Raw genomic sequence first — 12,500 nt, forward strand, 5'->3', positions numbered from 1 at the left:
TGTTTTATAATAAACATAAGGCAACTACGGTCGACCAAGAGAAATATATTAAGACATCATGTGAAAGAAACCATACTCTATTTGTCTCAGTCCAAAAATAGGCTCCCTATCCCTTATATAGTGCACTATCTTTGACCAGAACCTACATAGGGAATAGGGCACCACTTGAGATGCTGACATTTCATTTGAGATGCAGCCACCCCCCCCCCCCCCCCCCCCCCTTGGCAACATGTATAAACAAGCAAGATCTTCAACAACCAAGATCTTCAAAAATGAAGCTCTTAAAATAACCAAGATCTTAAAAGAACCAAGATAATCCGTTTTAGGAACAAATCTAAACCTCATCAAGTTACTCCATAACACATTAAGCTCCATCACTTTGTCATTAGGCACGACTAGAATGTACGGATGATGCCACAGTATGTGTTGATATGCTTCTTAACATTGCATTTACTAACGATGTTGATGATACATTTACTAATGATGACGTTGATATAATCTATTTTTAACTAATATGGCCGCCCAAAGTTTGGTCCCCTTTCAACCAGCGAATGTACTGATGGAACACAGCTAATGGAAATACAATAGCATTTATATATCATTTATACAAGGATTTCCAAGACACTTTGTTCGTAAAAAGAGAAGTAGTATGAGCTTCTTCAGTCACATGCTACCCTCTTGACCACTTTCTGGCTGCATCTGGTCTCGCAAGGCATTTTGACATGAGTTTTTCTCCTTTTTTTGTTGTATAAGGATTTAAAGACACTTTGTTTGTGAACAACTTTAATAGTCACATGCTGCTATTGCTACTACTGTCTGCATGTTGACTCTCTTCTTCCTGAAACAGAACTGTTCATGTACTGTACTGTAATAGATATACATGATTTATATTTTTCAGCCATTTTGTTTTTTATTCTTTCTATAGGAATTGCATGATACTTTGTGAAAGGAAAGTTATGTGAGCTTTTATAGTCACATGCCACTGACTATGGCCTGTCTGTTGACTGGCATGACACCAGGCAGAGACCAACCTGTTTTACCGTTATGGTTTTTATTATTGTCATTTTTGTTGTTGTATTTTTTACCCCCTTTTTCTCCCCAATTTGGTGATTATAATCTTGTCTCCTTGCTGCAACTCCCCGACGGGCTCGGGAGAGGCGAAGGTCGAGTCCATGCATCCTCTGAAACATGACCCGCCAAGCCGTGCTTCTTAACATCCGCCACGCTCCTTAACACCCGCTCGCACCAATGTGTCGGAGGAAAAACAGTTCTACTGAAGACTGAAGTCAGCCTGCAGGCGCCCGGCCCGCCACAAGGAGTCGCTAGAGCGCGATGAGTCAACTAAAGCGAACCCCAGGCTGTAGTGATGTTGCAACACTGCGATGCAGTGCCTTAGACCGCTGCGCCACTCGGGAAGCCATTTACCGTCATGTTTAAATCAAAACAAAGCTGTACTATATTTTTGTTGGGAGTCAGTCGGCTTGGAATAACGACTCGTAGTTCTAATCCGACTGTAATTTGTTCACAGTCACTTTTTTTAAACAATGCAACTGCACACACATTGTTGTTGTATTTTAGTTAGTCAATATTTACCAATTATGCTTCATTGATGAAAGACTGCACATTTTTTTTCTTCTGAAACATCATATGGTTTCTGGTCTCAGGATTCTTCACGAGGACTATGAACTGATCATGTAGTCTATTGTACACTTTTAAAACAGAATCAACAAATGCCATAGTAGCAATTTCTTGAAAACACCATTTGGAAATATTGATGTTTGATTGAAACTCAAGACTATTAACATCAGAGGAGATATTCAAAACCCTCCTCAACTTTAGATGTGTCCCTTAACATTAAGCTCACTTGATGTTAATTTCCTCAAGGTACATTATATAGAGCTAGATCATGCAATACAATACATGCTAAATGCTTGGAAACAGACAGATGTGTGTACATACATAACTATATGTTCTAAAGCATCAGATAGAAGTATTCTACCCGCGGAGTTTGGTTACTTTGTACTCGACAGAAAGACAAGGGTTCTTCTTCTGGAACCTTCCGGAACCATCCGGAACCTTCACGTTAGTTAGAGAAGGAGGGAGGGGCCTAAATCTGAAGCTCCGCCCCATGCACCCTGGTTCACGACCACTTGTTCTTTATCAATCCAAATGGGCTTCTTCAGGTCAGAGTGGTGATTTCTGGATGGGCGTAGATCCCTGTAGCTGCCAGGATGTCTGTACAGCTCTCTGTAACAGAGAAACAAACATTAGAGACAGGACAGTCAAACCAATGTTCTCTGTATGTATACGTGGTATGACAATGATGGAAGAGTTGTGGGCTGTGGGATGATATAACGTTCATTCAATATTGGGTCTTTTGAGACAAATATCCTATATTCTATAGGGCGAAAAGGCATGAATACATACAAGTCACTTGGATTCATGAGGACTAGACTACACACTGACTGTAATTTAGCCAGTGGAGGCTGCTGAGGGGAGGACGGCTCATAATAAGGTCTGGAATGGATTTTCAATGGAAATGGTATAAAACACATCAAACACGTGGTTTCCATGTAGTTGATAACCATTTCCATTGACTCCATTCCCGGCCATTATTATGAGCCATCCTCCCCTCAGCAGCCTCCACTGAATTTAGCCATATATTGAAAGGAAGCCCTCAGGCCAATTCAAGCGTTACTGTCTGCAGATCATAACCTGGACCAGAGAGAGAGAGAGAGAGAGCGAGTCCAGTGGAAGCAGAAACCTCAGGCTATGATGGTCTTGACCATCCTATTTGGTGACTATCAAGATGAACAGTCAGACTCTGTGAACGATAAAGCACATCCTAAGTTCCTATGGATTGGTTTAAGGGGAAAAGCACATGGATCTCTATGGCTAAAAAGGTATATCATCGTCCGCCATAAAGCCATTCTCTGAGGTAACAACACATTGTAATATGTAAAAAAAAAAAAATCTTTGTGGCTGACGCTATTGCTTCCTGTCAACAGCTTAGTGGCAGTTGAATGGTCTGTCACATCATTCGAGAGTCATGTCATGGACATGAGGAAATTAGCAGGTGGTTGTCAGATCTTTGAGCCAATGAGGTTTTAATGGGGTTGGAGGAATTCATTCATTAATGATACGTAAAAATTTATTCTTGAAGAATATTATTTATAAATGCCTCATGAGCTCAGTTCAGCTGTTTTACCCCATCAGAACCCAAAATATAAGCTTGTTTTACTCCAACGTTTGTAAAACAATATAAATGTAAACAAACACTGTATAGCCTCATAACGTGGTTAAAACTATAATGTTGATATCATGGATGGTCAGTCCTGTATAGCCTCATAACATGGTTATAACTATAATGTTGATATCATGGATGGTCAGTCCTGTATAGCCTCATAACATGGTTAAAACTATAATGTTGATATCATGGATGGTCAGTCCTGTATAACCTCATAACGTGGTTAAAACTATAATGTTGATATCATGGATGGTCAGTCCTGTATAGCCTCATAACATGGTTAAAACTATAATGTTGATATCATGGATGGTCAGTCCTGTATAGCCTCATAACATGGTTAAAACTATAATGTTGATATCATGGATGGTCAGTCCTGTATAGCCTCATAACATGGTTAAAACTATAATGTTGATATCATGGGATGGTCAGTCCTGTATAGCCTCATAACGTGGTTAAAACTATAATGTTGATATCATGGATGGTCAGTCCTGTATAACCTCATAACGTGGTTAAAACTATAATGTTGATATCATGGATGGTCAGTCCTGTATAGCCTCATAACATGGTTAAAACTATAATGTTGATATCATGGATGGTCAGTCCTGTATAGCCTCATAACATGGTTAAAACTATAATGTTGATATCATGGATGGTCAGTCCTGTATAGCCTCATAACATGGTTATAACTATAATGTTGATATCATGGATGGTCAGTCCTGTATAGCCTCATAACATGGTTAAAACTATAATGTTGATATCATGGATGGTCAGTCCTGTATAACCTCATAACGTGGTTATAACTATAATGTTGATATCATGGACGGTCAGTCCTGTATAGCCTCATAACGTGGTTAAAACTATAATGTTGATATCATGGATGGTCAGTCCTGTATAGCCTCATAACATGGTTAAAACTATAATGTTGATATCATGGATGGTCAGTCCTGTATAACCTCATAACGTGGTTAAAACTATAATGTTGATATCATGGATGGTCAGTCCTGTATAACCTCATAACGTGGTTAAAACTATAATGTTGATATCATGGGATGGTCAGTCCTGTATAGCCTCATAACGTGGTTAAAACTATAATGTTGATATCATGGATGGTCAGTCCTGTATAACCTCATAACATGGTTATAACTATAATGTTGATATCATGGATGGTCAGTCCTGTATAGCCTCATAACGTGGTTAAAACTATAATGTTGATATCATGGATGGTCAGTCCTGTATAGCCTCATAACGTGGTTAAAACTATAATGTTGATATCATGGATGGTCAGTCCTGTATAGCCTCATAACATGGTTAAAACTATAATGTTGATATCATTGCCAGCAGCATACCACCCTGCATACCACTGCTGGCTTGCTTCTGAAGCTAAGCAGGGTTGGTCCTGGTCAGTCCCTGGATGGGAGACCAGGTGCTGCTGGAAGTGGTGTTGGAGGGCCAGTAGGAGGCACTCTTTCCTCTGGTCTAAACAAAGATCCCAATGCCCCAGGGCAGTGATTGGGGACACTGCTCTGTGTAGGGTGCCGTCTTTCGGATGGGACGTTAAACGGGTGTCCTGACTCTCTGAGGTCATTAAAGATCCCATGGCACTTATCGTAAGAGTAGGGGTGTTAACCCCGGTGTCCTGGCTAAATTCCCAATCTGGCCCTCAACCATCACGGTCACCTAATAATCCCCAGTTTACAATTGGCTCATTCATCCCCCTCCTCTCCCCTGTAACTATTCCCCAGGTCGTTGCTGCAAATGAGAACGTGTTCTCAGTCAACTTACCTGGTAAAATAACGGTAAAATAAATAAAAATAAAATGGGATGGTCAGTCCTGTATAGCCTCATAACATGGTTAAAACTATAATGTTGATATCATGGATGGTCAGTCCTGTATAGCCTCATAACATGGTTATAATGTTGATATCATGGATGGTCAGTCCTGTATAGCCTCATAACATGGTTAAAACTATAATGTTGATATCATGGATGGTCAGTCCTGTATAACCTCATAACGTGGTTAAAACTATAATGTTGATATCATGGATGGTCAGTCCTGTATAACCTCATAACATGGTTATAACTATAATGTTGATATCATGGGATGGTCAGTCCTGTATAGCCTCATAACGTGGTTAAAACTATAATGTTGATATCATGGATGGTCAGTCCTGTATAGCCTCATAACGTGGTTAAAACTATAATGTTGATATCATGGATGGTCAGTCCTGTATAGCCTCATAACATGGTTAAAACTATAATGTTGATATCATGGATGGTCAGTCCTGTATAGCCTCATAACATGGTTAAAACTATAATGTTGATATCATGGATGGTCAGTCCTGTATAGCCTCATAACGTGGTTAAAACTATAATGTTGATATCATGGGATGGTCAGTCCTGTATAACCTCATAACGTGGTTAAAACTATAATGTTGATATCATGGATGGTCAGTCCTGTATAACCTCATAACATGGTTATAACTATAATGTTGATATCATGGGATGGTCAGTCCTGTATAACCTCATAACGTGGTTAAAACTATAATGTTGATATCATGGATGGTCAGTCCTGTATAACCTCATAACATGGTTATAACTATAATGTTGATATCATGGGATGGTCAGTCCTGTATAGCCTCATAACGTGGTTAAAACTATAATGTTGATATCATGGATGGTCAGTCCTGTATAGCCTCATAACATGGTTAAAACTATAATGTTGATATCATGGGATGGTCCGTCCTGTATAGCCTCATAACGTGGTTAAAACTATAATGTTGATATCATGGATGGTCCGTCCTGTATAGCCTCATAACATGGTTAAAACTATAATGTTGATATCATGGATGGTCAGTCCTGTATAGCCTCATAACGTGGTTAAAACTATAATGTTGATATCATGGATGGTCAGTCCTGTATAGCCTCATAACATGGTTAAAACTATAATGTTGATATCATGGATGGTCAGTCCTGTATAACCTCATAACGTGGTTAAAACTATAATGTTGATATCATGGATGGTCAGTCCTGTATAGCCTCATAACATGGTTAAAACTATAATGTTGATATCATGGGATGGTCAGTCCTGTATAGCCTCATAACATGGTTATAACTATAATGTTGATATCATGGATGGTCAGTCCTGTATAGCCTCATAACATGGTTAAAACTATAATGTTGATATCATGGGATGGTCAGTCCTGTATAGCCTCATAACGTGGTTAAAACTATAATGTTGATATCATGGATGGTCAGTCCTGTATAACCTCATAACGTGGTTATAACTATAATGTTGATATCATGGATGGTCAGTCCTGTATAACCTCATAACGTGGTTAAAACTATAATGTTGATATCATGGGATGGTCAGTCCTGTATAGCCTCATAACATGGTTAAAACTATAATGTTGATATCATTGCCAGCAGCATACCACCCTGCATACCACTGCTGGCTTGCTTCTGAAGCTAAGCAGGGTTGGTCCTGGTCAGTCCCTGGATGGGAGACCAGGTGCTGCTGGAAGTGGTGTTGGAGGGCCAGTAGGAGGCACTCTTTCCTCTGGTCTAAACAAAGATCCCAATGCCCCAGGGCAGTGATTGGGGACACTGCTCTGTGTAGGGTGCCGTCTTTCGGATGGGACGTTAAACGGGTGTCCTGACTCTCTGAGGTCATTAAAGATCCCATGGCACTTATCGTAAGAGTAGGGGTGTTAACCCCGGTGTCCTGGCTAAATTCCCAATCTGGCCCTCAACCATCACGGTCACCTAATAATCCCCAGTTTACAATTGGCTCATTCATCCCCCTCCTCTCCCCTGTAACTATTCCCCAGGTCGTTGCTGCAAATGAGAACGTGTTCTCAGTCAACTTACCTGGTAAAATAACGGTAAAATAAATAAAAATAAAATGGGATGGTCAGTCCTGTATAGCCTCATAACATGGTTATAATGTTGATATCATGGATGGTCAGTCCTGTATAGCCTCATAACGTGGTTAAAACTATAATGTTGATATCATGGATGGTCAGTCCTGTATAACCTCATAACATGGTTATAACTATAATGTTGATATCATGGGATGGTCAGTCCTGTATAGCCTCATAACGTGGTTAAAACTATAATGTTGATATCATGGATGGTCAGTCCTGTATAGCCTCATAACATGGTTAAAACTATAATGTTGATATCATGGATGGTCAGTCCTGTATAGCCTCATAACATGGTTATAACTATAATGTTGATATCATGGGATGGTCAGTCCTGTATAGCCTCATAACATGGTTAAAACTATAATGTTGATATCATGGATGGTCAGTCCTGTATAGCCTCATAACATGGTTAAAACTACAATGTTGATATCATGGATGGTCAGTCCTGTATAACCTCATAACGTGGTTAAAACTATAATGTTGATATCATGGATGGTCAGTCCTGTATAACCTCATAACATGGTTATAACTATAATGTTGATATCATGGGATGGTCAGTCCTGTATAGCCTCATAACGTGGTTAAAACTATTGTGTTGATATCATGGATGGTCAGTCCTGTATAGCCTCATAACGTGGTTAAAACTATAATGTTGATATCATGGATGGTCAGTCCTGTATAGCCTCATAACATGGTTATAACTATAATGTTGATATCATGGATGGTCAGTCCTGTATAGCCTCATAACATGGTTAAAACTATAATGTTGATATCATGGGATGGTCAGTCCTGTATAGCCTCATAACATGGTTAAAACTATAATGTTGATATCATGGATGGTCAGTCCTGTATAGCCTCATAACGTGGTTAAAACTATAATGTTGATATCATGGATGGTCAGTCCTGTATAGCCTCATAACGTGGTTAAAACTATAATGTTGATATCATGGGATGGTCAGTCCTGTATAACCTCATAACGTGGTTAAAACTATAATGTTGATATCATGGATGGTCAGTCCTGTATAACCTCATAACATGGTTATAACTATAATGTTGATATCATGGGATGGTCAGTCCTGTATAGCCTCATAACGTGGTTAAAACTATAATGTTGATATCATGGATGGTCAGTCCTGTATAGCCTCATAACGTGGTTAAAACTATAATGTTGATATCATGGGATGGTCAGTCCTGTATAACCTCATAACGTGGTTAAAACTATAATGTTGATATCATGGATGGTCAGTCATGTATAACCTCATAACATGGTTATAACTATAATGTTGATATCATGGGATGGTCAGTCCTGTATAGCCTCATAACGTGGTTAAAACTATAATGTTGATATCATGGGATGGTCCGTCCTGTATAGCCTCATAACATGGTTAAAACTATAATGTTGATATCATGGATGGTCAGTCCTGTATAGCCTCATAACATGGTTATAACTATAATGTTGATATCATGGATGGTCAGTCCTGTATAGCCTCATAACATGGTTATAACTATAATGTTGATATCATGGATGGTCAGTCCTGTATAGCCTCATAACATGGTTATAACTATAATGTTGATATCATGGATGGTCAGTCCTGTATAGCCTCATAACGTGGTTAAAACTATAATGTTGATATCATGGATGGTCAGTCCTGTATAGCCTCATAACATGGTTATAACTATAATGTTGATATCATGGATGGTCAGTCCTGTATAGCCTCATAACGTGGTTAAAACTATAATGTTGATATCATGGATGGTCAGTCCTGTATAGCCTCATAACGTGGTTAAAACTATAATGTTGATATCATGGATGGTCAGTCCTGTATAGCCTCATAACATGGTTAAAACTATAATGTTGATATCATGGATGGTCAGTCCTGTATAACCTCATAACGTGGTTATAACTATAATGTTGATATCATGGATGGTCAGTCCTGTATAACCTCATAACATGGTTAAAACTATAATGTTGATATCATGGATGGTCAGTCCTGTATAGCCTCATAACATGGTTAAAACTATAATGTTGATATCATGGATGGTCAGTCCTGTATAGCCTCATAACATGGTTAAAACTATAATGTTGATATCATGGATGGTCAGTCCTGTATAACCTCATAACGTGGTTATAACTATAATGTTGATATCATGGATGGTCAGTCCTGTATAGCCTCATAACATGGTTAAAACTATAATGTTGATATCATGGATGGTCAGTCCTGTATAGCCTCATAACATGGTTAAAACTATAATGTTGATATCATGGATGGTCAGTCCTGTATAACCTCATAACGTGGTTATAACTATAATGTTGATATCATGGATGGTCAGTCCTGTATAGCCTCATAACATGGTTATAACTATAATGTTGATATCATGGATGGTCAGTCCTGTATAGCCTCATAACATGGTTATAACTATAATGTTGATATCATGGATGGTCAGTCCTGTATAGCCTCATAACATGGTTATAACTATAATGTTGATATCATGGATGGTCAGTCCTGTATAGCCTCATAACATGGTTATAACTATAATGTTGATATCATGGATGGTCAGTCCTGTATAGCCTCATAACATGGTTAAAACTATAATGTTGATATCATGGATGGTCAGTCCTGTATAGCCTCATAACATGGTTATAACTATAATGTTGATATCATGGATGGTCAGTCCTGTATAGCCTCATAACGTGGTTAAAACTATAATGTTGATATCATGGATGGTCAGTCCTGTATAGCCTCATAACGTGGTTAAAACTATAATGTTGATATCATGGATGGTCAGTCCTGTATAGCCTCATAACGTGGTTAAAACTATAATGTTGATATCATGGGATGGTCAGTCCTGTATAACCTCATAACGTGGTTAAAACTATAATGTTGATATCATGGATGGTCAGTCCTGTATAACCTCATAACATGGTTATAACTATAATGTTGATATCATGGGATGGTCAGTCCTGTATAGCCTCATAACGTGGTTAAAACTATAATGTTGATATCATGGGATGGTCAGTCCTGTATAACCTCATAACGTGGTTAAAACTATAATGTTGATATCATGGATGGTCAGTCCTGTATAGCCTCATAACATGGTTAAAACTATAATGTTGATATCATGGATGGTCAGTCCTGTATAGCCTCATAACATGGTTAAAACTATAATGTTGATATTATGGGATGGTCAGTCCTGTATAGCCTCATAACGTGGTTAAAACTATAATGTTGATATCATGGATGGTCAGTCCTGTATAGCCTCATAACGTGGTTAAAACTATAATGTTGATATCATGGGAGGGTCAGTCCTGTATAGCCTCATAACATGGTTATAACTATAATGTTGATATCATGGATGGTCAGTCCTGTATAGCCTCATAACATGGTTAAAACTATAATGTTGATATCATGGGAGGGTCAGTCCTGTATAGCCTCATAACGTGGTTAAAACTATAATGTTGATATCATGGATGGTCAGTCCTGTATAGCCTCATAACATGGTTAAAACTATAATGTTGATATCATGGGATGGTCAGTCCTGTATAACCTCATAACGTGGTTAAAACTATAATGTTGATATCATGGATGGTCAGTCCTGTATAACCTCATAACGTGGTTAAAACTATAATGTTGATATCATGGATGGTCAGTCCTGTATAGCCTCATAACGTGGTTATAACTATAATGTTGATATCATGGATGGTCAGTCCTGTATAACCTCATAACATGGTTAAAACTATAATGTTGATATCATGGATGGTCAGTCCTGTATAGCCTCATAACGTGGTTATAACTATAATGTTGATATCATGGATGGTCAGTCCTGTATAACCTCATAACGTGGTTATAACTATAATGTTGATATCATGGATGGTCAGTCCTGTATAGCCTCATAACGTGGTTATAACTATAATGTTGATATCATGGATGGTCAGTCCTGTATAGCCTCATAACATGGTTAAAAATATAATGTTGATATCATGGGATGGTCAGTCCTGTATAACCTCATAACGTGGTTAAAACTATAATGTTGATATCATGAATGGTCAGTCCTGTATAACCTCATAACATGGTTAAAACTATAATGTTGATATCATGGATGGTCAGTCCCTGCATCCATAGCTCTGTCTATTAATCTGAGTGGTTGTATTTCTCCAGGTCCATCCTTCAGCTTTTAACCAAAACAGAGGAGAGGTATCTGCTTTGTTATTGTTTCAATTAAGGATTCTAGCTTTAATGATATTAAGAATAATTGATAGGATTTATATATAGCGCTTTTCCGGATGCTTAGAGCATTTGCCAAATGTTTTGAAGTGTTTGATATTATATTGGGGACATTTGATTTCAGTGTTTCAGTGTTGCCTAAAGAGCAAGCCAGTCTTAATATCCATCTAGACGTTGTTCTTCTGCCCTTGTGTTTCTCTCTGACATTTAACAGCTTCCTGCCATAATGCCCCCTCCCCTGACATATTACCCAGACCCTGTTCCCTGTCTGCTTGATACAGACATAAGAGGCATTAGCCTGGCTCTTTACACTACGGCCATAACGCAACCCTGAGAGCAGAGCAGACAAGACCTGGGTTCAAATACTGAATACTTTGAAATCTTTCAAATTCGTTGAGCGTTTGCTTTAAGCCTGCCAGGAATCCCAGATGTGCGGAGATTAGACTTCGCCAGGCAAACTCAATCAAGCCGAAAGCTTAATTATTTTTGAATTATTTTGAATAGTGTTTGAACCCAGGTTTTGTGAGCAAGAAGCGGTTAGGGAGCGTTCAGTTGTAAAACTGATACATTCACATAGACAGCCACTTCTGTATAATACATATGACTATTTTGGTAGCAGACAGTGAATTCTGATCTAATGAATTGATTTATAATAGTATTGTAATGCTGCAGGGCATATCCCAGACCTCCGAGCTGGATCCCAAAAGGCCCCCATTGCCTGGAGCCCCTGTCTCCCTGCAGCTAATGTACACTAAAATGTGAAAGCACATGTCTGATATTCCCCTTTAATAGGCTGGGATGTCATTACTCTCATACTCACCAGATACAGAGTTGAGGTATTGAATTACCGCTCTCCTTCTAGCCTCTCCCCCTCTTGCTTTCTTTTTCTCTCTCTCTCCTTCTCCGTCTTTCTCTCGCTCCTTCTCCGTCTCTCTCTCTCTCTCTCTTTCTCAGTCTCTCTCTCTCTCTCCTTCTCCGTCTCTCTCTCTCTCTCTCCTCTCTCTTTCTCTCTCTCTCTCTCTTTCTCCGTCTCTCTCTCTCTCTCCTTCTCCATCTCTCTCTCTCTTTCCTCTCGCTCTCTCCTCTCTCTTTCTCTCTCTTTCCCTC

The 12,500-nt window shown here is 38.9% G+C and overlaps 1 protein-coding gene across 1 annotated transcript in view; it reads right to left on the minus strand.

Moving 5' to 3' along the window:
• The window catches only part of LOC139557861 (voltage-gated potassium channel KCNC1-like), a 61,183-nt gene that overhangs the window by 537 nt on the left and 48,146 nt on the right, over window positions 1-12,500 (minus strand). Inside the window, exon 5 of the mRNA XM_071373123.1 lies at window positions 1-2,247. This exon is cut by the window's left edge and continues 537 nt beyond it. Within this exon, the coding sequence (XP_071229224.1) occupies window positions 2,180-2,247 (68 nt within the window). The 3' untranslated portion in view covers window positions 1-2,179. The remainder of the gene's footprint in view (window positions 2,248-12,500) is intronic.

This window comes from Salvelinus alpinus, chromosome 28 (assembly GCF_045679555.1).
Source record: "Salvelinus alpinus chromosome 28, SLU_Salpinus.1, whole genome shotgun sequence".
NCBI classification, from domain to species: Eukaryota; Metazoa; Chordata; class Actinopteri; order Salmoniformes; family Salmonidae; genus Salvelinus; species Salvelinus alpinus.